Source organism: Psammomys obesus, unplaced genomic scaffold, assembly GCF_907164565.1.
Source record: "Psammomys obesus unplaced genomic scaffold, mPsaObe1.curated_primary_1811, whole genome shotgun sequence".
Classification (NCBI taxonomy): Eukaryota; Metazoa; Chordata; class Mammalia; order Rodentia; family Muridae; genus Psammomys; species Psammomys obesus.
Genome location: NW_026585626.1, coordinates 9,336,193 through 9,360,814, shown reverse-complemented (window position 1 = coordinate 9,360,814; position 24,622 = coordinate 9,336,193). Strand labels below are relative to the sequence as shown.

General features: G+C 43.0%; 1 protein-coding gene across 1 annotated transcript in view; it reads right to left on the bottom strand.

Moving 5' to 3' along the window:
• Positions 1-24,622, bottom strand: part of Plcl2 (phospholipase C like 2) — a 183,601-nt gene that overhangs the window by 4,556 nt on the left and 154,423 nt on the right. Inside the window, exon 6 of the mRNA XM_055614023.1 lies at positions 15,161-15,270. Coding sequence (XP_055469998.1) covers positions 15,161-15,270 — 110 coding nt within the window. The remainder of the gene's footprint in view (positions 1-15,160; positions 15,271-24,622) is intronic.

Below are 24,622 nucleotides of genomic sequence, written 5' to 3'. Positions count from 1 at the left end.
AATGGGATGGACATTGGAAATAGGAGAAAACAAGAAATAGGACAGGACCCTACCATAGAGGGCCTCTGAAAGACTCTACCTAGCAGTATATCAAAGCAGATGCTGAGACTCATAACCAAACCTTGGGCTGAGTGCAGGGAATCATATTAAAGAAGGAGGAATTATTAAGACCTGGAGAAGACAGGAGCTCCACAAGGACCAAATATATCTGGGCCCAAGGGTCTTTTCTGAGACTGATCCTCCAACCAAGGGCTATGCATGGATATAACCTAGAACCTCTGCTCAGACGTAGCTCATGGCAGCTCAGTATCCAAGTGGGTGTCCTAGTAAGGGAAACAGGGACTGTCTGACATGAACTCAGTTGCTGACTCTTTGACTTCTCCTCCCACCCCACCCCCGAGGGAGGAACAGCCTTGATAGTCCACAGAGGAGGACATTGCACCCAGTCCTGATGAGACCTGATAAACTGGGGTCAGATGGAAGGGGAGGCAGACCTCCACTATCAGTGGACTTAGAGTGGGGCATGGAGGAGATGAGGGAGGGAGGGTGGGGTTGGGAGAGAATGGGAGAGGGGGCTACAGCTGGGATACAAAGTAAATAAACTGTATATATATAAATAATATAATATAATATAAATAATGTAAAAATTTAAAATTTTTTTAAAATTATTTTTAAAAATAATTTAAAATTATTTTTAAAATAAAAATTTAAAAAAATGTTCATCACCCTTAGCAGTTATAGGAATGAAAAGCAAAACAACTCTGACAGTTCATCTTACCCCAGTCAGAGTGACAAAGATCAAAAAACAATATATAACAACAAATTAGGTTGTAGACAAGGAGGAACCCTTATTCAGTGTTGGTAGGAATGCAAATCGGTGTAGCCTCTCTGGAAATCAGTACGGAGAATCCCCAAAAAGCTAAGAATAAATCTACCATTTATATAACCTGTGGCAGATTCCTCAAGGCTCTAACATGCCATTTCACAGACATTTGCTCAGCAATGTTCACTGTCTCCTATTCACAATAGACAGGAAATGGAAACAGCCTAAATGCCCTTCACCAGATAAATGGATAATGAAATTATGGTACATATCCACTACAGAATACTATCCAGTTGTAAAAAGATGTGAAGTCATAAAATTTATAAGTGGATGGGCCTAGAAACCATTACTTTGAGTGATGTAACTTAGACCTACAGAGACAAACACAGCATGTTCTCTCTCAGCTGTGATTTTTAGCTCCAGATCTTTGAATGTAATTATACAACATGGGATAATCACAGAAACCAGGACAATAGACAAGGACCACAGATGTGGAGGGCAGGGGTGGAAAGGGGAATAGCAGGACACAGGTGATATAAAGTGGGAAATGGAAAACAACTAAGGCTAAGGGAAGAAGGACAATATAGAAGGAAAAGGATAAAGGAGGAACAAGTAACACCACACTTATTTAGTAACTCAATGAATCATATTTTTTACCCTCTCTAAAATTTATAATACATGTGCAAATATACACTTGCACGAGTTATATGTAATTTTAGGTAAATATAAAAATAACATGACTTCTTAACACGTTTCCAAACATCTTTGGTATGATTTGTCTCTCCTCCCTGGGGCTTCTAGCTAAGTGCTCAAAACCACACTGCTCTGACTTTCTTATTCCCCGAGAATGCAGCAGACTGTGGCCATCAGTACCACCCATTTCCTAGAGAGAATGCCAGCTCAGGCTGAGGTCTAGACAGCACCAAGCCCAGTGAAAACAGAACAGTGTCCAGTTTTATCCAGACCCAGCGCATGTGCTGGCCCCTGCCTGATGACGAGATCTGTATGCCTCTAACGTTCCCACCACAGAACTGGATTTTATCTATCCCGTGAAGGTCCAAGAGGCTGTGGTACCCATTTGTGTCCCTCTGAGATGATGGCACACAGTGCAGCTGCTATGCTATTTCATATCTGAGTGTCTTCTGCAAGACAAACCGGAAAACAGAGTACAAAACCCATAAACATCTCAGGACAGGACATGCACGCCAGGTCAACATAGGAAAGTTTCATTCCCAACGCTGGCGACACAGCTGGCCTTTTTATAGCAGGCATTTTATAGCAGGCAATCACAACCATGGTATCTTTAGCAGATATTTTATGGTTACTGCTGTAAGAGATGGGAGACTCATCTCCAAAGTAAATATGCTTCAATTTACTACTTCATAAGCATTTAGAATCACAAGACAAATGCCCAAACCTCTTTTAAGAGCTACGAACAGAACTAGGGAGACAGGAAGAGATCAGTGGAAGGCAAAGAGACATGACTAAGGAACAGAGGGGATGTTTAGAGCACTGGAACAAGGTGTAGCTCCTGTGTAATACAAGGATGGACACAGCCAAAACATGAAGTTATAGAACTTAAATGGGTACAATCAAGAATAAATTTTATGAATGGCCAGCTGGCAAAGGGGCTCGGGGTATAGTGCTTGCCTAGCATGTGTAAAGTCCTAGGTTCAATCCCCAGAGCTGAAAGGGTAGGGGAAACAACAGGAGTGTGTTGTTATAGACTGTTCAGATCTACTCAGTGCGTGGCACTGAGTGAAGTCTATGTGCGCACTATGGTCTTTGAGTGTAGGCTCCCTGCTGTGCAAAAAGCACATCACTCTGGTGGAAGATGATGATAATGAAGAGGTGATGCATGCAACAAGCAGGATGTGGGAAACCTTGAAACCTTCCTCTCAACTTTGCTATGAACTTAAAAACTGCGACAGGAAAATAAATGAGCTTTTAAAAGTGTTGTGGGAACTGTCTGATATGTTCTCTTAATTGCTTTAATTTTTATGCAGACAGGTGTCTGGCCTGCAGGTATATGTGTGTGCCATGTGTGTGCAGGCCTGCGGAGGCCCAGGGAGTGTTTGGTTACCTGGATCTAGCTGCTACGTTGGTGCTGGGACTCAGAACCAGGTCCCCTGGAAAAGTGGTGAGTGCTGAGCCATTATCTGCTCCAGCTCCTTACATTTCTTTCAGCCACAATTGAAGGGCTCTGCATTGTAATTACCAGGTAAGTCTGAAGCCACAAAGGCTACATTTTGTCAGAGACAAAACAGCAAAGCCTTCTGGGAACTAGCTGTCATTCACTGAATGCCTGGTGTCAGGTGTTGTGGTCTGTGTGTGTAAACACTCTTCATGACAGTCTCATGTCTATGAAGCTGAAACTATTCTGCTCCTATCTGGTAGTGAGGAAGCTGAATTTAGACAAATCAGGGACTCTGGCCAAGACAGAATATAAGCTGCAGGTCCCACTAGAATACACCCCATTTTCTATGTGTGTGTCTTGTGTTCCTTTTAAGTAAACGTGGGGCCCACCTAAAGAGAGCTGAACCTCTTTCACTGATCGCAGCATCATAAAGCAATAAAACAGACTTTCAAGGTGTTCAGCATGTCATCACTGTAGCATATGCAAGCTTCCTGTGACTCAAACCCTGAATCAGAAACAGAGATTTCCAGTGCCTACGTGTTGAAAGAGCAATGAGCGAATACAAGGCAGGGCTGTGGGAGTTCTGGCTATGGGCTGTAAAACAGCCCTTACCACCCTTTCTTGGGGAAGGCTAAAGCCAAGCACAGCAACCAGAGAAAGGTCTCCTATTGGTCAGGCCTACTTCCAGGGATGTCCCAATAAACCTCACACTTGAAACAAGATTACCCAACATCAAAGTGAGCCACAACTAGAGCAACAGGACACATGCTTTTCTACAGGCCACAAGAATGGTCTGAATATGCCCTTATGTCTGCACAGGCACTCACGGATGGCAGGGTGAATATGCGTTCCAAATAAAAAACAGGGCACGTTCGCTCCGCCCCACCTGCACCCTACAGAAGCTCTGTAAGAGGTGGGGAAGGCACTAGGGAAAAACAAAAATGATACACTGTGTTCTGGCTTCAATTATTTTCCTTAATCCAAAGGGATATTTCAATTGTATGGTGCAGCACCTTAATTATACAAGGATGAAAGCTTCATCTTTGTTCTCGATTCTCCACCACTTCTGGCCTCTATGTAATCTGTCTGTGGTTATCCCCCAACCTACCAAAGCTCTATAAAACTACAAATTAAAAAATCAATTAATGTATATCCAGAAGAAATGTTATTCTCAGAAGAAAGCAGTTTTCTGTTTTCTTCAACTAAGATGGAGGTTCCTAGGTAGCATTACATAGGAAGTAATACCAGCTCAACCTGGACAGGAGAGCAGGGAAGGAACTTGACAGGTCCAAGGATTGTTGGGAATGATGCCTTCCACCCAGGATCACCAGCATAGTGCAGCCACCATGGTATCTAGACTACAATGTTTGCTAAAATGACTGACTCACGTTCCTGTCATGGGGAAGGCAGGCACATGCACCGCTACAGGACAGGCATTCTTCTTCTTCTCTTCTGAAGTTAATGATTTAGAAATGTATTTGATAAATAGTTCATAGTGAAATGTATCTGCAGCAAGGCTTTTCAAATTGCCTAACTTTGCATTTATTCATAATAGTTTACATTTCATTTTATTAGTTGCATTTAGCATACAAAAATGAGCTGGTCAGTTTCCTTTTTCCTTTTTTTATTTTTAAAAAAATTATTTATTTTTATTTATTACAGTTTATTCACTTTGTATTCCAGCTGTAGCCCTGTCCCTTGTCCCCTCCCAATCCCATCCTTTCTTCCTCATCTCCTCCCATGGCCCTCCCCAGTCTACTGATAGGGGTGGTTCTCCTCCCCTTCCCTCTGACCCTAGCCTATCAGGTCTCATCAGGACTGGCTGCATTGTCTTCCTCTGTGGCCTGGTAAGGCTGCACCCCCTCAGGGGAAGGTGATCAAAGAGCCAGCCACTGAGTTCATGTCAGACAGCCCCTGTTCCCCTTACTAGGGAACCCACTTGGATACTGAGCTGCCATGGGCTACATCTGGCAGCACAGGCATTCTGGTGACAGGAGGGGACGAGGCTTCAGAAGCAGGCAGGCAGTGGATGTGAGTCACAATTTGGACCTAGAAAGCAGGTCAGGATCCAAATCTGGAAAATGTTCCAGACCAAGATCAAGGAGAAGGAAGGGGAGGAGAATACTGAGGGAGGAGAGGGCCAGGGTCAGGTCTGCACCTCTGAGAACACTGGGAGAAGCAGCACAGGCAGGATCCTTCCCTTACACTGGGGAACCCTCTCACGCACCTTCTGGGTGACCATTTCTCTCACACTTCTGAGGAATCACATATTACCTAAGGAATCACTGCACACTGGCCAGGTCCTTGGGGAATATGCTGTTTTAAATGGATCAGAAAGAGCAGCTCACCTAATGATTAACACTACTTTTGTTTGGTTTTCTGAGCCACTTTACATTTTCATACACTACTTAAATAAAAAATTAGCTTCCGGTCAAGTAGAGTTTTTCAGAAAAACTGGCAACTGCTGAGAGTTACTGCCTAAGGGAAAGAGTCATCTATGGACTATCACATTAATTTCTGGAAAAGAAATGAATGATAGCTGTCAAGTTTCTAAGGTGAGCACCGTACCTTGAATAAATGAAGAAAATCCAGATTATGTCTCTATAGACACCATCTGTTTATTGGCTTATTTTTGGCAGAAGTCTTATGTTCCTAGAGAGAATAAGCCTCTAATTACTTTCGGAGTTTCCCTCCCATCCTTGTTTCTGAAGGCAGACAGTGCAGGACATAGGGGCCCAGCTAGGCATGCCATCTGATGACAGCTTGGTGTGTAAGCAGTTTGCTCCAGCCCACAGAACACACACTACACAAGCCCCTTGCCCCAGCTCCTGAGTGAGATGCCAGCTGCGTGAAGCTTGCTCCATATTCCAAGCCCCGTGAGCTCCCAACAAAGCAAAGCCTTCTGAGTGGCCCTGGGCAGCACCACATGGATCAGGAAATCCATCCAGCTGAGCCCAGCTAATGACAGATCACGGTGGGGGCATCTTAAGCCACTAGACTGGAGCTGCCAGTGAAGGCAGCCATCTTTTGGCCACAGTGGATTAGGGTGGGAAAGAACCAATCTGAAGAGGCCTGTCGCTGTAGAACTGCTGGTCTGGAACTAAAAGGCTGGGCTGAGCCAGCAAATACCATAGAGTACACTTACTACAGAACTCATAAAGAGCAGTCATGGAAGGCCAAAGAGAGGCCAGGCTGTAATGCAGTAGGAACTGCATGAGCAGGAGCTAGCTGACTGAGAGGAATGGAGAGATGTCAGAGCTAAGCTGGCACAGAGCTGGGCCTGAGGGACACAGATGTTCTTGGCCACCAGGGCTTCTGATGGCTCTCCAGCCCTCTGAAGTAGGAATGCAGTGTTTTGATCAGAGTTCCCTGGGGTCTCTCATGATTTCCTGTGTGTACACCCATTCTCTGCCAGCTAGTCTGAGTGAATTTCTGCTCCTAGTAACCAGCTACAGCAGGACCTTTCCAACATGAGATTCTGCCATTGTAAGAACAGCAATGACTGGCAAGGCAACTGCGCTCAGGGAGAGATCACTTCAGTGAGGACAGAATAAAGACAGACCACGTCCTCACAGGGCTGGTGGGAAGGCAGCCATGGGAGACCCTTCCCACATTCCTGATGAAAGGAGAGAAACTGGCAAGAACAAAACGAAGCAAAAACTCTCAGTTGCAGCGTACCTGAGAGCAGGATGTGAGAGAACAGTCAGGGTCTTGTGGCACAACTCAGCCCAGGCTGGCCTCAAACTTGGTTTTCTGCTCCAGTCACCCAAGTGCTGTGGTTCCAGGTATGTGCTACCACACTATGGTAACGTAACGGGCTCATAACCCTGACAAGAGTTACACTGGGAAGCCGTCAAATACAGAAAATTCTGTTTCACACTCAACCAAAAGAGAGAGGTACAGACTGCCTTCTCTTTATGGAGCTGAGGATAAAACTGGATAGAAGAAAGGAAGAGACAAGTGACAGTGGGTCGATTCAAAGCTAGAAAACCAGAGCAAACACAAAAAAACAATGGTGCCACCAGAGAGAAGCAGCAGCAGAGAACCTGAGGGAGGAGCCCAACAAGAGGCAGGTGCTAACTGCAGGCAGCACTGTGGCTGGAATCTGAGGCAGGGTGGTAGAGGGAGTCCAAACCCATCCTAAGTGAGGGACATACAGCAAAGGCAGAGGATGTGATAGGGATGGGAATAAATGCGAAAGAAAAGCGCTGGTGTGAGCCTGCTGAAGAGAAGGGCTCAGTGATAGAGCACTTGTCTGGCATGTAGAAGGTCCTGTGTTCTGTCCCCAGTACCATCCCATATACTGGACATGACTGATAGCAAACACTATGCTTCAGAGGAGAGCAACAGTGCCTAAGGGTGTAGCAATATTGCTTACAAATAGCGTAAAATTTAAAACAGAGAAAGGGACTTTAAACAAACGTATGTGTCCTGTGGAACAGTATCAAAATTGTACACACACACACACACAAGCACACACATGCACATACACACAATCTACACGAATCTTAATAGAATCCTAAGAAGATACATAAAATCCTGCCGAGATCCATCACTGTGGGCTGCAATGATGGCTTAGGTGTCAAGAGGGGTTGCTGCTCTTTTTGAGGACCCAGGTTTAATTTCTAGCATCTGAACCGGGCAACTCACAACTGCCCGGAACTCTAGCTCCCGAGGATCCAATGCCCTCTTCTGGCAGCAGCACACACATGCACATACATAGACACACACTCAAACGGAAATAAAGTGTATCTGATAAAAATCATCTCCATTTTACGATGTTCACTCTCCGTCCGCTAGCACAGCTACACTAACAATGCTAAGCGCTGGCAAACACACTCCAACCCATGAAACTGGCACTCTGCGGGCGATGCAGACCAGGGTGGGGATCTGTCGCTCCTCGTACACCATTCTGACTGTTCCGGTGAGCTCTGGCACACAGCGTCTGTGAGGTGCAGCTGGCTTGGCTCTCCACTCACCATTCACCTGAGAGTGGATAAGCATACAAGGACTCGTGCGTAAATGCTCAGTGGAGCTTCGTTCAAGGGAGCAATAACTAGAAGTAACCATGCCAAGATGTTAACAGGGGGTTCTGGATATGACAACCACAGACGCTTTTATTTCTCCATATTTTAAAACCATTTTCAAAACTGGAAAGCTAAACAAGCAAAGATTTAAAGCAAAGATAGGACAACAACAAAAACCCACGTGAACACCCTGGGCCTTTTTTTACTTTAACTTTTAACCAGCCTTTTGTGAGAATAACTAGGAGCTCCCTGCTTGTTCCAGGCCAGGGCTGGCTGGCACCTGCCTCTCCTGTGGTTCAAGTGAGCGGAGTGAAGACTAAGACTAGACGTGCTGGTCACAAAACAATGGTGCCTCAGGATCAAAGGAACTTAATGGAATCAGCTCATAGTCACTGTAACCCCAGTCCCCCCTCTGACCTCCACAGGCACCAAGCATGCACAGGCTGCACATAACTGCACTCAGGCAAAGCACTCATTCACATAAAATACATAAATAAATCTAAAACAAACAGATAAGCACCTAGAAAAAATTAAAATGCCCATTACTGGACCCAGCACATTTCTTTCACATAAACACGAGCCTGAGGTATTTTCTTTTCTAGACATAATTAAAACTAAAGGTTTCTCTGACACAGCTGCTCTTTCCAACTGCCTACTTTTGCGAGTTTGTGTATGGTCTTGTTCCTCATTAGTATACACAGAAGGCTCCCATTTCTAGTGACTCTGAGCACAGTGCTTCTCAAGCTTAGTACATTTAAAAAGCAAAGCCAGGGGCCTTGGGAAAATCCAGGCTATGATTCAGCAGGGCTGGGAACTCCTATTCTGTTTTTGTTGTTGTTTGTTTAACAGTGTCTTTCTATGTGGCTCATGCTGACTCCAAATCTGCAGTTTTCCTGCCTCAGCCTCTGTTAAGGGCCTAGGCAACAGGCCAGAGAGACACCACATGTACCTGGCCCACTTCTATGCTTCTAATGAAGAAATCTTTGAGAGAGGGTACCCTGGTGTAGTGGTTTGAATAAGATGCTCGCCCCCCATAGATTTGTGTGTGAATGCTTGGCCCATAGGAAGGGACACTATCAGGAGGCGTGGCCTCATGGGATAGGCACGGCTTTGATGGAGAAAGTGTGTCACTATGGAGACAGGCGTTGAAGTCTTACATATGCTCAGGCTATGCCCAGTGTGGCACACAGTTTCCTTCTGCTGCCTTTGGATCAAGACATAGAACTCTCAGTTCCTTCTCCAGCACCATGTCAGCCTGCCTACTGCCATACTCTCCAAAATGATGACAATGGGCTAAACCTCTGAAACTATAAGCCAGCCCCAATTAAATTTTGTCCTTTATAAGAGTTGCAGTGGTATTGGAGTCTCTTCATAGAAATAAAGCAGTAACTAAGACACCTAGTGTTCTGATCAGTTCAAAAGAGCAGCAGATGCTGGAAGACAGCTCTAAATTTCTCACCTGTCTAAGGATCAGACTCTTAAAAGAATAACATAACTACCTTTGGTCCCTCCCCTAATTGTTAGGGATTAAACTCCTATCTTCAGGAGAAAGCATAGAGTAGAAACATACTACTCAGATTTGGGCACAAGCACCGTGCAGGTCCAGCATGTGGTTCCGATCTGAGCCCCAGAGCTGCCATTTACCTAGAATCATTTGCTGTGCCTCACAGTTTACACACTCTCTTGCTCCCTCTGCCATGAAGAAGGGGACCACTTCATAATCATCTGGACTACACTGGGCTATGGGGAGCTACACTCTGTGCCTGTCCTCCACACAGAGTGGGTGGCTTTCTGTCCACTTGTTTATTACAGCAGAACCGCAGGGAGGGAAGGGGCAGCTGCTCCCCCGACTTCACACTAACAAGCTCCATGCTGGGGGCTAGCTTGCTGGCTGGCTTCTGACCACACGACAAGTCCGCATTTCCGTACAATAAATGAAAAGCAAAGAGGTTTGTTCCTGCCATGGGGCTTAAAGTACCGTGCTGTATTTCTGAGCCCACAGGACACGTGTGGTGTACTTTATCAGCAGCGTGGGAAGCCAAATCCCCTTTTGCTATAAATCCTCCTGTCTGTTACTTATTCAACTGCAAACATCAGCCTTATGTACTCTAAAAACAACACATGCACACTATCGGAAGACACGAAAATGATTTTACATGTAAAATGATCAGTAGTTTAACAAGAGAAAATATAAACTAGCTAGCTCTGGAAAGGAGGCCTTTTATTAAGGCAAATCAGCACAATTAGCTACAGGAAGAGGCAGCTTCATAATGTGTTTATGGCTGCATTTTTAACTGAGCATAAAGTTTGGAGGGTGAGTACCAGAGGGAAATTTTACATACACTTTCCTGGATCAAAAACGCTTTATCGGCATTCCCAACACTGGCAGAGTGTTAACAGGCAGAAGTTACACGCACCAGATCATACTTAAATCATTCAGTGTTACATAGGCCGCAGGGAAAGCTCTAGAAGAATGCACATCAAACAGCCAAAACTAATTTTCTTTGGATGCTTGAATTATGTCCACCTTTGCTTACTGTTCTGTTAATATTCTTGTAATGAACATATATTATTCATAATGAAGTTAATTTTAAACAGCCATACTGAAGTGAGATGTAGGTGTAGAAGGTGTCACACTTGGAGAAAACTTCCCTACGAATAGCAGTTCCTTTGTTTTTCCTTTGATTACGCCCCACATAATTTTTTTTTTCTGGTTTATAGTATGATGCCTAGCACGGATCTGTATGCTTCTGTCTGAGCTGAGGCCGAGATGCTGTGCCGGACCATGTAGTGTCGTCAGTAATTCCTGTGCCCTTGCTAAGGCCTGGCTGTCTCAGCACAGATGTAGAAATATGATCTCCGGGGGAAGACAGCTGAAAACGGCCTTGAGAGTTTGAAGACTCATGCCACTTCTAGCTTTTGCACTCTTTGCTTTCTGTTCAGTCGTTGAGGATGTGAGTTCTCAGCTTCCTGCTCTGGCTGCCTTGGCTGCCTGTTGTCATACTTCCTAGGCATGATAGGCCCTTACCCATCTGGAACTGTGAGCCAAAATAAAAACTCTTACTCCCATAAGTCAGTTTGGTCATGCTGTTTTGTTACAGAAAAGTAACTAAGATCAGTCGGTACCAGGAAGTGGCCTGCTGCTGGACAGAACCCAACCATGTTGTTTTCTAAAAGAAAGCGAAAGACTTTAAAATTTGGGGCTAAAGAAAGAGATTGAACACTGTAAGCACAGCCCCAGCCAATGGCTCCTTTTTTATTTTCCTGCCTTCTGCAGTTAATCCAGGTTCTACACTCACATCCACGGATTTGGAGCTAGAAGCCTCAGGTGAGAGGAAACATGAGATGTTTGCTTTTCTGGATCTGGGTTACCTCTTTCAATATGATCTTTCATGTTCTCTCCATTTACAAGTAAAGGTCATGATTTCATTTTTCTTTACAGATGAATAATATTCCATAGTGTGTATATACCTATTACCACTATCTATTCCTCAGTTAAAGACCACTTAGGTTGTTTCCTTGCCTAACTTAGTATGAATAGAGCAGCAATGAACAAGGGTGAGCAAGTACCTGTGGAGTATGATATTTAGTCCTTTGGGCATATGCCAAGCTGGGTTATATAGTACATTTATTTTTAGCTTTTTGAGAGTTCTCCACACTCATTTTCCAGAGTGGGTGTACCAGTTTGCAATTCCACCAACAGGAAATGACAGATCTGTTCTTATATCCTCTCTAGCACTTGCTGCTAGCTGTTTGATGATCTTTGCCATTCTGACTGGGATGAAATGAAATCTGCAAGCTGTTTTGGTTTTCATTTCCCTAATTGCTAGGGACACTGGATTTTTTTTTTTACTTTTTTTTCATTTTTTATATTAATCACAGGTTATTTACTTTGTATCCCAGTCATAGCCCCCTCCCTCATTCCCTCCCAATCTTACCCTCCCTCCCTCATCTCCTCCCAGCCCCTTTCCAAGTCCACTGATAGGGGAGGGCCTCCTCCCCTTCCATCTGACCCTAGCTTCAGGACTGGCTGCAATGTCCTCTTCTGTGGCCTATCAAGGCTGCTCCTCTCTTGGGAAGGGGGGAGTCGAAGAGCTGGTCATTGACTTCATGTCAGAAATAGTCCCTGTTCCCCTTACTAGAGAACCTACTTGGATACTGAGCTACCCTGAGATTTCACCTTACATCCATCAGAAAGGCTAAGATCAACACATGCTGGAGAGGTTGTGGAGAAAGGAGAACCCCCCTCCATTGCTGGTGGGAATGTAAACTTGTACAACCACTTTGGAAATCAATCTGGTGCTTTCTCAGACAATTAGGAATAGTGATTCCGTAGGTATATATCCAAAAGAAGCTCAAGTACACAACAAGGACATTTGCTCAACCATGTTTATAGTAGCTTTATTCGTAATAGGCAGAACCTGGAAACAACCCAGATGTCCCTCAGTTGAGGAATGGATACAGAAATTGTGGTACTTTTATACAATGGAATACTACTCAGCAATTAAAAACGAGGAAATCATGAAATTTGCAGGCAAATGGTGGGACCTAGAAATGATCATCCTGAGTGAGGTATCCTTAAAGCAGAAAGACACATATGGTATATACTCACTTATATAGACCTATAAGATAGAATAAATATACTGAAATTTGTACACCTAAAGAAGATAAACAAGAAAGAGGACTCAGGGTAAGATGATCAATCCTCACTTAGAAAGACAAATGGGATGGACATTGGATGTAGGAGAAAACAAGTAACAGGACAGGAGCCTACCACAGAGGGCCTCTGAAAGACTCTACATAGCAGTGTATCAAAGCAGATATTAAGACTCACAACCAAACCTTCAACAGTGGATATTTTTAAAAGGTATTCCTTAGCCATTTTTTTTTATTCTTTTGAGAACTCTCTGTTTAGATCCCCAGTTCATGTTTTAAATTTTTTTCTATTCTGATTTTGCTTGTTTGTCTGTTTATTGAGTTCTTTATATATTCCAGATATTAAAGAAGGAGAAGGGCACAAGTGGTTTAAAGAGGAAAATGGGAGCATGGACGGGGGCTTCTACTTAGGAAGGGAGGTAAATACAGAAGGAGGGTAAAATAAAAATAAGAATATATGGGAAAGTCATAAGGAATCATACTATTAACCATCACCTAAAAGTAACTATAGTATATGTTAAGTCCATATATAAATATACATACAGAGTTTAAATGAAATGTTCTCACCTCTGATAATTCTTTCTCAGAGCCAAAGATCGTCTAACAGAAATCACAACATAAACCATGAGAATCATTCCTGTGAGTTGCTGATGAAGATTGTCCAAAAGCCTCCCCAGACATACAGGTTATTGCTCTTGGTTGCCCTCAAACAAGTGTTGCCTTTGGTTGACCCCCATCATTCCAAGATGAAAGGTAAGTCCCTATGCTAAACATGCTAAAGATATTATGTACTTCAGACACTGGATCCAGAGGACCTGGGCTGGATCTGAACTGAAAGCCTATTCTCTGAAGACCATTTTTCAAGGAACCACGGAGGTGCCATGCAAGTTGACAAAGGAATGACACAACCAACAGTTCTACCCAGATATGATGCCATGAGACATTAAGCTGTCTTGGTGCCACACCTCATCAAGGAAACTTCTCTTTCCCACAGACACCACGGAAGAAGATGTTTCCGAGGGAACAATAATAGCAGCTTAGCTGTAGCCCATTCCTGTGATTTTTGTAACAAAGGATCTGGCCGCCTTCTGCCTATGCCCTGAAGTTGCCTGAGGCTAAATTAAAAATTAATGTACTAATGCTTTTGGCAGAAGAAATTTCAAGACAGACTAATGTTGAGTCTATGGCATTGTTATTACTGAAAATGATTATGCAGCTCTATAATGAAAAAATGCAAATAGGAAAGAAAGAAATACAAAATATAGTGAGGAAAAAAAGAACACTAGAAAGCTTAAGGTTATAGCCAGGGCTTGTGCTGTAAGAGAGGTTGTAACTGCCAAAGAGAATAGTGAGGTTAAGATTAGGCCCAAAATGGAACAGAGAAAGGCTGGCCTCATGGCAAGACCCTACCTATCTAAATTTCCAACAGATCAAAGAGAGCTAAGTCATTTTTGCACCTAGAAAGCAAGTGAATGAAAGCACTACTGCTAACGTGATTTATGGGGCCAAGGTCCATCCCGAGTTGGCAGCCAAGCTGGGGAGTGTCATCTAAGTGCTGCTGGGCTTAGAGGCATAAAGGATGCAAAAGTGAAGAAACAGTTATGGATTCTTTTTCCCAATTTCAGAGATCCTCTTAGGCCAGCATGTGACAGGAGAGTCCCTTGAGAAGGCTCTGAGAATGCAAGAAGACCTGAGAGGCCATCATATGAAGCTGTGGAAGTAAAGCTTGGAATGCAAAGGACACCCCCCCCCCAAGTGCTGGAAATGACAGAGCTGTGGGATATCTGCCAAGGACTCCTGCATACACGGATTCACCTTAAGGGTGAGAAGTATGTTGTAGACAGCAACGCTGGAGGGGCTGTGCCACCCATCTCTTTAAAATTAAAGTCCTTGAATCTGGACATGGAACTACAGGATTTGGCATCTTGCCAGCTGGGATTCGGAGCTGCTTTGGTTCAGTATTTTCTCCCAATGTCCCTATTCCTCTGTTTTGAAATGGTAATGCATATTCTATGCCATAATATGTTGAATGTCTATCATTTTTATTTTACAGTGGGATTACAATTAGAAATTGTCTTTGAATCTCAGAAGACTGTGAAAGGTTGAGGATTTTTGGAGCTGGACTAAAATAAATTTGCATTATGATATGGCCAATAGCCTGTGCGAACCAAGGATTGGAATACAATGGTTTAAATAAGAAATTTCCTCCACAAGCTCCGGCATTTGAACACCTGCTTCCTACTGGAGGTACTGTTCGGAGGACTTCAGAAGGTGCGGCCTTACTGGAAGAAGCATGTCCCTAGAGGTGGGTTTTGAAATTTTACAGCTCTGTTCCACTCCAGACTGCTCTCTTTGTTCAAATTTGTGGTTAGGGATGTGAGTTCTCAGCCTCTGTTCTGGGCACCATTACTGCTTACTACCTTGCATCCCTGCCATAATGTTAAGAAATATCAATTCTGCAAGTTGCTTTGGCCATGGCACTTCATCATAGCAACAGGAAAATAAATAATACAGTACCTTCAAGATTGTTATATTCCACGTGAAGCTCTCCACCGCCTTCTGTAGTTTCCGTTCCTTTAGTCCCTCCTTGGCGCCTATGCTGTGCAAGTGTTCATGAAATTCCATGGCTGAAGAGATAAAAACAGAGGAAGGCTGTTACTTCCCTAAACTAAAGGTGGTAATGAACCGGCAACATGATCTTCTAGATATAGCTACAACTATTCCAAGCTGCACGGAGATTTCATAAATGTGTCTGTTTAAGAATGTGATGAGAGGAAGCACGGGAGACTCAAGTCATCAACAGATGGAGAATGTCTCTGAGGCCAGTGAACATTCCTCACAGCTCTGCAGGTTGTTACTTCCATCTGCTCTTATTTTAGACATAGGCTGTCAACAACACGACAAAGAGCTAGGGCTGGCCCAGGTATCTAGAGTCTCAGAGGCAAATTTCTTCTCTACTGAGGACCCAGCTCTGGCACAGTAGATGAACAGAACGCAAAGATAACCACTTCCCACCAGTATGAAGTGCAGAGCTGCTGTGTTAGCTTCTGCTGTAGGGTAACTCCATTTAAACTACGTCTGTCTGTCTGCCTAAATATACGCACGTATTTTAGAAAGCTTATTGTTGTAAAGGCTTTACCATATGGGTTTTTCAAAAGGCCTTTGGTGTTAGTTATCCCTTCCCATAATCCTTCCTCTACCTTGTCCTCCCATTTCTAACCTTTCTTGCTCTTTACACTTTGACCCTTTATACCACAGTTTCTATATCCTTTCTCTTGAAAGGCCAGTTCCCATGGCTCTTTACTAAATTCCTAACCTCTATGGGTATTCTAAAAATAATATACATGTATGAACATACAATGCTATTATTTACAAATGAGATAAAAACATAAGGTATTTGTCTTTCTGTATCTGGGTTACCTAACTCAGAATAATTGTTTCTCGCTCCCTTTGTTTACCTCCAAATTGCGTAATTCCTTTAACAGACAAATAATATTGCACGTGTTTTTTATTCACTCATCAGTTGATGGGCATCTAGGGCATTTCCCTTTTCTGGCTATTGTGAATACAGCAGTGTCACTGTTTGAATGGGATGGCCCCATAAACTTCTATATTTGAGGATTAGGAGATGCAGCTTGGAGGAGGTGTGTCCCTAGGGGTGGGCTTTTAGGTTTCCAAAGACCACTCTATTCCAGCTCTCTCTGCTCCCTGTTTGAAGATCACATGTACACTCACAGCTACTGCCCCCAACACCATGCCTGCCTGCCTGATGCTCCGCTCCTATTATTATAATAGAGAGAGTGCATATATCATAGACTTTAATCCTCTGAAAATGTAAGCAGGCCCTCGAACATTTCTTTTGTAAGTTGCCTTGGTCATGGTGTCTCTTCATAGAAATAGAACAGAAATTCAAACAAGCATTTACAAACATTTAAAAAGAGATCCTGGATCTTCATGAATTCAAGGCCAGCCTGGTCTACAGAGTGAGTTCTAGGATTGCCAAGGCTACACAGAGAAACCCTTTCTTGAAAAACAAAAGCAACAATAACAAAAAAGAAAGAAGAGGAAAAAAAAAAGAAAGTGATCTTACCAGTACTTTGAATTCATTCAACAACTTTTGAAAATTCATGCTTATTTTTCCTTTATAGGTGGAAAAATCTTAATTCCTAACCAACTACCGTGACTAGCAATAGTTGAGACTGTTGCTCCAGATTTAAATTCTATCACTTTTGTCCTTAGAGTGGGTCTTACTGAGAATGCATAATCCTTTATCTAAGTAGTTGTATCATGGGACAAAGCAGTCAGGTTCAATTGCTGGCACACTTTTTTTTCTTTGTGTCAGTATGTATGTGCTCTTTTTTTATTAAAAAAATTTTTTATAAAACTTTATTTTCCAAAATTTTGTTTACATAAATAAATTTACAAAATTCATTCAAAACATAACATGATTCCAAAGGATATCGAGGATATTCAGGTAAGTCTTGCTTCTTTTCTGGTGTCTTCTAACTTGAGTTGTCCAGATTCCTTATCTTCTTACTAGTATGTGGTTTGTCTCCCCTTTGCAAAAATAAGCATGTCATGTCCTCATAACCTTCCCCTTCTCACAGAAGGGCACCACACTGCCTGTACTGTTCTGTACCTCAGTTTTCTTCCTTCACTGCAAGTACAGTCTACTCCACACTGATGCCTAGAGCCTGAATTGTTGGATGAACCGGTGTGGAGGTGGCCAGTACTTACTGACCGATGCTGAGAAAACTCATGGCTGATGTTTATGCATTTCCAGTAATATAAAATTACTGTTACAGCTGCTAAGACATTTTCTGCTTTATGGTAATGGGGGTTAAAGTCAGGCTCTTGTGCAAAGTAAGCAAGCATTCTAACAAGATATACCATCAGCTCTATTTAAGTTTTGTTATTTACTTACTTTTAAAGTGGTATACATTTTCTTTACATTTTCGTATTTATGTATTTGTGTGTGTGTGTGTTTATGCATGCATGTGAGCACATGAAAGTGGCATGGCCCACTAAGTAATGGCCAGGGTGAGAGGGCAACTTTCTCAAGCTGTTTCTCTTCTTCCACCATGTAGGTAATGAGATCAAATTCAGGTTATCAGGCTTAGTGGCAAGTTCCTTTACCCAATGAGCCATCCCACTGGTCCTTGAGGTTTAATTTTGAGGTAGGGTCTCACTAAGCTGCCCACGCTGGACTGCCTGGAACTTGCAATCCTCCTACCCCAGCCTCCAGAATAGCTGGGATTGGAGGTGTGTGCCGACTTTCTGCACTATTTCACACACTTTCACTTTTTAGTATTTATCCTCTAATTCACTTCCTATGTGGTATCACTTCAAAACAACTCTAAGCAGTGACTGACAACTTTATTTTTTAGTGTCTTTATCTAGTAATCAAACACTGACACTATCACATGAGGCTGGAGTAATAGTTTAACTACTAAGAGCACTATCTGCTCTGTCTCAGGATCTTGGTTTGATTCCCAGCATGCACACAGTAGCTCACAGCAATCTGTTACTCTAATTCTACAGGACCTAATGCCTTCTGACCTGGGAGGAAAACAGGAACATAAGTGGTACACAGACATACATTCAGGAAAAGCATCCATACAGTAAAATAATTAAAAATACTTTTAAAAAGCTGACACTTTTAAGGTAAATACAATAAGCTGCCACATCAAGTATCCATGGACCAGTCATCTAATAGGTGTAAGAACCTCCCTGATTCTAATTAAGAAGAGCAGGTAGCTTTCTGCTTCTGGGATACCTCACTCAGGATGATCCTTTCTAGATCCCACCATTTACCTGCAAATTTCATGATTTCCTTGTTTTTAATTGCTGAGTAGTATTCCATTGTGTAAATGTACCACAGTTTCTGTACCACTCCTCAATTGAGGGACATCTGGGTTGTTTCCACCTTCTGGCTATTACAAATAAAGCTGCTATAAACATGGTTGAACAAATGTCCTTGTTGTATACTTGAGCTTCTTTTGGATATATGCCTAGGAGTGGTATAGCTGGATCTTGAGGTAGCACTATTCCTAATTGTCTGAGAAAGCACCAGACTGATTTCCAAAGTGGTTGTACAAGTTTACATTCCCACCAGCAATGGAGGAGGGTTCCCCTTTCTCCACAACCTCCCCAGCATATGTTGTCTCTTGAGTTTTTGATCTTAGCCATTCATGGGTGTCAAGTGAAATCTCAGGGCTGTTTTGATTTGCATTTCCCTGATGGCTAAGGATGTTGAGCAGTTCTTTAAGTGTTTCTCTGCCATTAGATATTCCTCTACTGAGAATTCTCTGTTTAGCTCTGTACCCCATTTTTTAATTGGATTGCATGATTTGTTGCTTTTTAATTTCTTTCGTTCTTTATATATTCTGAATATTTAGCCCTCTGTCAGATATACGGTTGGTGAAGATCTCTTTCCAGTCTGTAGGCTGTTGTTTTGTTCTTATAAGTGGATACTAGACCTATAAGATGGGATAAACATACTAAAATCTGTACACCTAAAGAAGCTAAACAAGAAGGAGGTACTGGGGTAAGATGGTCAAGCCTAACTTAGAAAGACAAATGGGATGGACATTGGAAGTAGGAGAAAACAAGAAACAGGTCAGGAGCCATAGAGGGTGACGCTGAGAGTGATAACCAAACCTTGGGCAGAGTACAGGAAATCATATCAAAGAAGGGGGAGATAGGTAGACCTGGAGAGGACAGGAGCACCATAAGGACCAAATAAATCTGGGCACAGGGATCTTTTCTGAGGCTGTTTCTCCAACCAAGGACCATGCATGGATATAACCTAGAACCCCTGCTCAGACGTAGCCCATGGCAGCTCAGCATCCAAGTGGGTTTCCCTAGTAGGGGGAACAGGGATTATCTCTGATATGAACGCAGTGGCAGGCTCTTTGATATCCCCTCCCACCAGGGAGGAGCAACCTTGCTAGGCCACAGAGGAAGACAATGCAGCCAGTCCTAATGAGACCTGATAAGCTAGGGTCAGATGGAAGGGGAGGAGGACCTCCCCTATCAGTGGACTTAGAGAGGGGCAGGGAAGGGAGGGTGGGATTGGGAGGGAATGAGGGAGGGAGCTACAGCTGGGATACAAAGTAAATAGCCTGTAATTACTATAAAAATAAATAAATAAATAAATAAAAACAAAAAACAAAACAAAACAAAAAAGAAGAGTAGGTAGAAAAATTCACCCCAATGAACATAGAACATTCTGCTTGTCTACCTTCTGCTTTGCTAATCAAGGCACCAGTGACATCCCAATGTAGTTAACTAAACCCAGTCCACTCGGTGCTGGTGAACAACTCAGACAATAAGCTGTACCCTCCATGACTAGTTTTCTCTGTAACAGACTAAAGAAAAACAAGACACACAAAAATGAAAGGCAACAAGGCTGGCGCTCAGTGGGTAAAGGGTTTGTTGTGCATGCATAAGGAGTCAAATTTGATCTCAAGAAGTTTGACCTCAAGATCTTGTGTACAAAAGCCAAGTGTGGTGTCTAGTATTTGTAACCCTGGAACTGGGGAGTGGAGACAGGAGGATCATCCCTGGGACTAGCTGGACAGACAGCCTTGTCTACTTGATAAACTTCAGGCCATTAAGGGATACTGTCTCAAAAAACAAGTGACTTGGAGGCTGAGGAGCTTGGGGTTGACCTCTGGCCTCAATACACATGGACTCATATATATACACCTGCCTACATGAACACGTACAGACAAATACACAATGACTACTGATAACTAGCAAAGACAGCATTAGAACACCCACTCCCCCGCCACACACACACCAAACAGCCCTTGGAAATGACTTACTAAGAATTACTCGAGTAGATCACAGGAAGCCTTGTGAGACATAAAGGACTTGCTTGGGTTAGATGCTGTAACCTCCTTCCTATTTCCCAAATATTTACAGCAAAGCACTAACCCAATGAAAAACACCCTATCTTATTAAGAAATTTAAAAATAGGGTTTCTTCTCCTTTTCTAAAACATAAATTTAGTTAAAAGATAGAGTGAGCTCTACAACGGCTGGTGAGAAACAGCTTTGAAAAGAAAAAAATCAGATGAACAAATGTTAAGACTAAGTCATACAGTGTACCCTAGATTTGTTTATATGAACTCCTAGTTGTTTCATCATAGGAAAGTGAAGAGTATAGGGAAAAGAGATGGGCCCGGGGAGGGGAGAAGTCTGTGGCGGCTGACTGGGGGTGGGGTGAGGCTGTTGCTGCAGCTGCTTACAGTTCTGAGCATGGGGCTTCAAGAGCTTGTCAGAGGATGACTGACAGGGACAGGCCTCGCTGAAAAGTTGCAAGGACTAAGGACAGGATCTCAAAACTCATCACCCATAGTGTACCTAAAATGCAGACTTTCTACTTCTGGAAGATTTTAGTTTAGGATGTTGGGATGGGTGCAGTCATGGGCATTTTAGCAAGTACTGTGAAGGGTTCCAAGCAAGAAGGCAGGGCAAGGGATTTCTTGGAGGGCAGCTGGACTAGGATAGTTAGGAGCTTGGCAGACAGAGAGTATGTACAGTAGGTACAAAAGGGTCAGGCTCAGACTGACGATGCTTGAAAGTCTAGGAATTACAAGACTACCAGCTTTGACTGTTCCTTAAGGAAAGAAAGGACAGGAAGCAAGGAGGGGCGGAAGTGGTGTGGGTGTTGGGGGCAGGCAACAGTCTACTTTTTTCTTTCTAGTCACTGCCTACCTCACACAGACATTCCTTTTTAAATTATCTTGAACAATGTTTTCACTTGTGTAAAAGATTCTAACACAAAACTTAATGAAGAACATTTACGTCAAGAAAGAGAAGGGAGCTCTCTGCCATGTGGGAGTTGCAAGAGCACATTCCTGTTTATGTCAGTTAGAATCAATTATCCATAATAGCATGGACAAAGGAGCTCACCATTTTGCATAATGGGAGCAATTCTTGATTGTTGAAGACGTTACACGGATAGCAAATAACACTTATTGATGACACACCAGTGGTAGGCAATCTGATTACACGTCATGCTAGATTGTACCAAAATCCATTACTTAAACATCCCGATTGCTTTGCAAGAACAGCCACAGATTTCTAGGTGCATCAACAGCAATCTGAGAATGGAAACCCATGTTTAAGCAATTAGCACAACTATTTACTATTTTATTAGGAAACACAATGGCAATGTTCTTAGATATATAGCCAAGATGGTAATAGCATTAAAATGGTGACATGAAAAATATATAACAATGACTTTGAAATCAGAACCAAAATATAAATATGTGTAATAATAAGGCAAGGTAGGATTTCTGTACTAGGATGCATGCCATATGGAAAATAAGAAAGCCATGTGGAACAGCGTAAAACTTTACAAGATAAATTGTAATAATAGGCTATTTAAAACTATTTAAATCTCATAAAACAAACTAAAAGTAATGTCAATTTTGCATTTCTGAAAATCTAAGAAAGTAACCCTGTGGCTTTATTTAAGGAATCATACAGAGCAAGGTGACAGTCAGCCCCTCCCCCGTGAGGCTCTGAGGAGATAAGGCCATGCTGAGTGCTTCTCACCAGCAGACAGCAGGCCATCTGGAGTAGAGACACAGGCAGGGAGTGACCAGCACAGCTCAGTGATGACTGCTGGCAGGCTGGGCCCTCTCTCTCTCAGTTTGCACCACTCTCATCAGACACTGGACTCAGCTACACTGCTGGCTGCTCTTCTGGTCAGCTGGTGGGAGGTAGCTCTTACTCTCACCTTCTTATTATCTATGATTGGAACCCCATTGGCACCAAAGTACCCCTTTGTACTCATTCATGCTCAGAAATTACTACTGTATTTTTCCCTGTGGGTCTGGATTGCAGGTATTTGAGTGACAGTCCCTCAACTTTGTCACACTGAGGTAGTACCCACACAGGTTTTTATAAGGCTTAGTTGGTAGAGTCTTCACAGATCTTAAAAGGACAGAAGGAGGAGCTACCCAAAGAAGCTTCTCCTGGGATAGGAAGAAGCCCTGAAATGGCTGCTGACCATCCATTAGCGATACCTCCGAGCTGTCACCAGTAGGTAAAGACGCACACCAAAAGGATTGTTTGCGGGGCCAGTCTCCTCATCTGCAGCATTAGGAACTGAAACAGGGGGCCTTCCAGCTTCAAAGCTCCAGTGTTTTCCACAGGATTATAGATAAAAAAAAAAAACAAAAAACAGATAGTTTGAAAATAACTGGAATTCTGTTTAACCTGAGAAAACTACTTCTGTGATAGTCCTCTGCAAAGTCAGGATGGAGCTCTAAGTCACATGTTTAAGCCAAGGGAGTCTTGGCATCCTCAGAGGACACTGTTTGGAGAGTAGGAGGGGAATGTTACTGCTGCTGTGGCGACAGTGAGACACATCCTGTTGTGGACGGAGTCTTCAAGTTCAGAAATAGAAACCAGGTCAACAGTAATGGGGGACAGGGACATGGTTCTTATTCTCTCAGGGAACACGGTCTATTTCCTTGTATCTTTTTAGCTTCCAAACTCCCTTCGAGAATACATTTGTCATAATTTTGTATGTTTTAGACCACATATAACTTGTCACATTATCTTGGACTTAATTCTTAACAAAATAATTATGTTTTTTTTTAATTAGTCTGTTTTCCAAACACTAGTTTGGTTTAAAATAAAAGACACAAAAAGACACAATTTAGTTCATGTTTCCTTTAAAAGAAACATCACACCATGGCGCACCTGTTACAGAGGTAAAGAGAACAGAGCAGATGCTGTGGTCAGCAAAGTACTTGTCATACAAGAGCAAGCACTTCACTTTCCTCCCAGAATCCATGGAGAAGAGCCAGCAATGATTGCAATGTTTGAAATCCCAATGCCAGGGAGGGAGGGAAAGAGGGAGGGAACGGGGGCAGGGCGGTTCTGGAGCATGCTAGCAAGTCAGCATGGCCTATTTGGTGAATCCAGGCAATGAGAGTTCCTGTGTTTAAAAAAAAGTGATTGGAGCCTGATGAACAATACATGCAGGTCCTCTGTCACATGTGCATATGTGCACACACACATAAACACACATACACATACAGAAACACAGACACAGAGATGAACAGAGAGAGGCAGGCAGGCAGACAGACTGGTAAAGGGACCGGAGTTCCTCAACACACTGCCACCCATCTAAAGTCACAGGTTACAGTTCATTCTGAGCTAAGAAGCTAAAACCTCAGTACTATTCAAAATCTCAGTAATGTTTTACTGACTAGAAACATGGTCCTGTGAAAGGGTGACAAAAGTGTAATGTGCCATATTATTCACAGTCAGGACAGACACTGTGTTTAAAGGCATCAAAGCTTGAAGGCTGAGAACACGTTACACAACCTAAACAGAACACACAGACATACAAATCCAGGCTAACAGTTGACTAAGCACACAAGTCTGCAAATGGTCATGGTATCACATAGATACCCGAGTGACCTGGGACACTTGCTCTTTCAAAACATGTTTTTAAAGCGTGTATGTGCGTGTCTGTCTGTCTGTCTGTGTATGAGTATGTACATGTAAGCTCAAGTGTCTGAAGAGTCCAAGGCATTGGATTCTCTGGAGCTGGAGTTACAAGCAAGAGCTGGGAAACAAATTCCGGTCCTCTGGAAGAACAGCACCAGCTCTTTAACCCCTGAGCCATCTCTCTCACTCCATAGTTGCTCTTTTTATTTGAGGAAGAAGAAGAAGAAGAAGGAGGAGGAGGAGGAGGAGGAGGAGGGGGAGGAGGAGGAGGAGGAGGAGAAGAAGAAGAGGAAGAAAAAAGACTGTTTTTAAGCCTTGGTTGTTTTATGCCCCCACACCCTACAGTTAGATGCCTCTGGTTACATAACCTGCTCTCAGGAAAGAACAGCAGGTCATTCTACTTCTGGGATATCAACCCAAGAAGAAACCTGCTTAAATTCTTTCATGATGAGAACACTGAGAACCAAGGAAAGGCCAAATGAAAAGTCCCTAGTTAGGC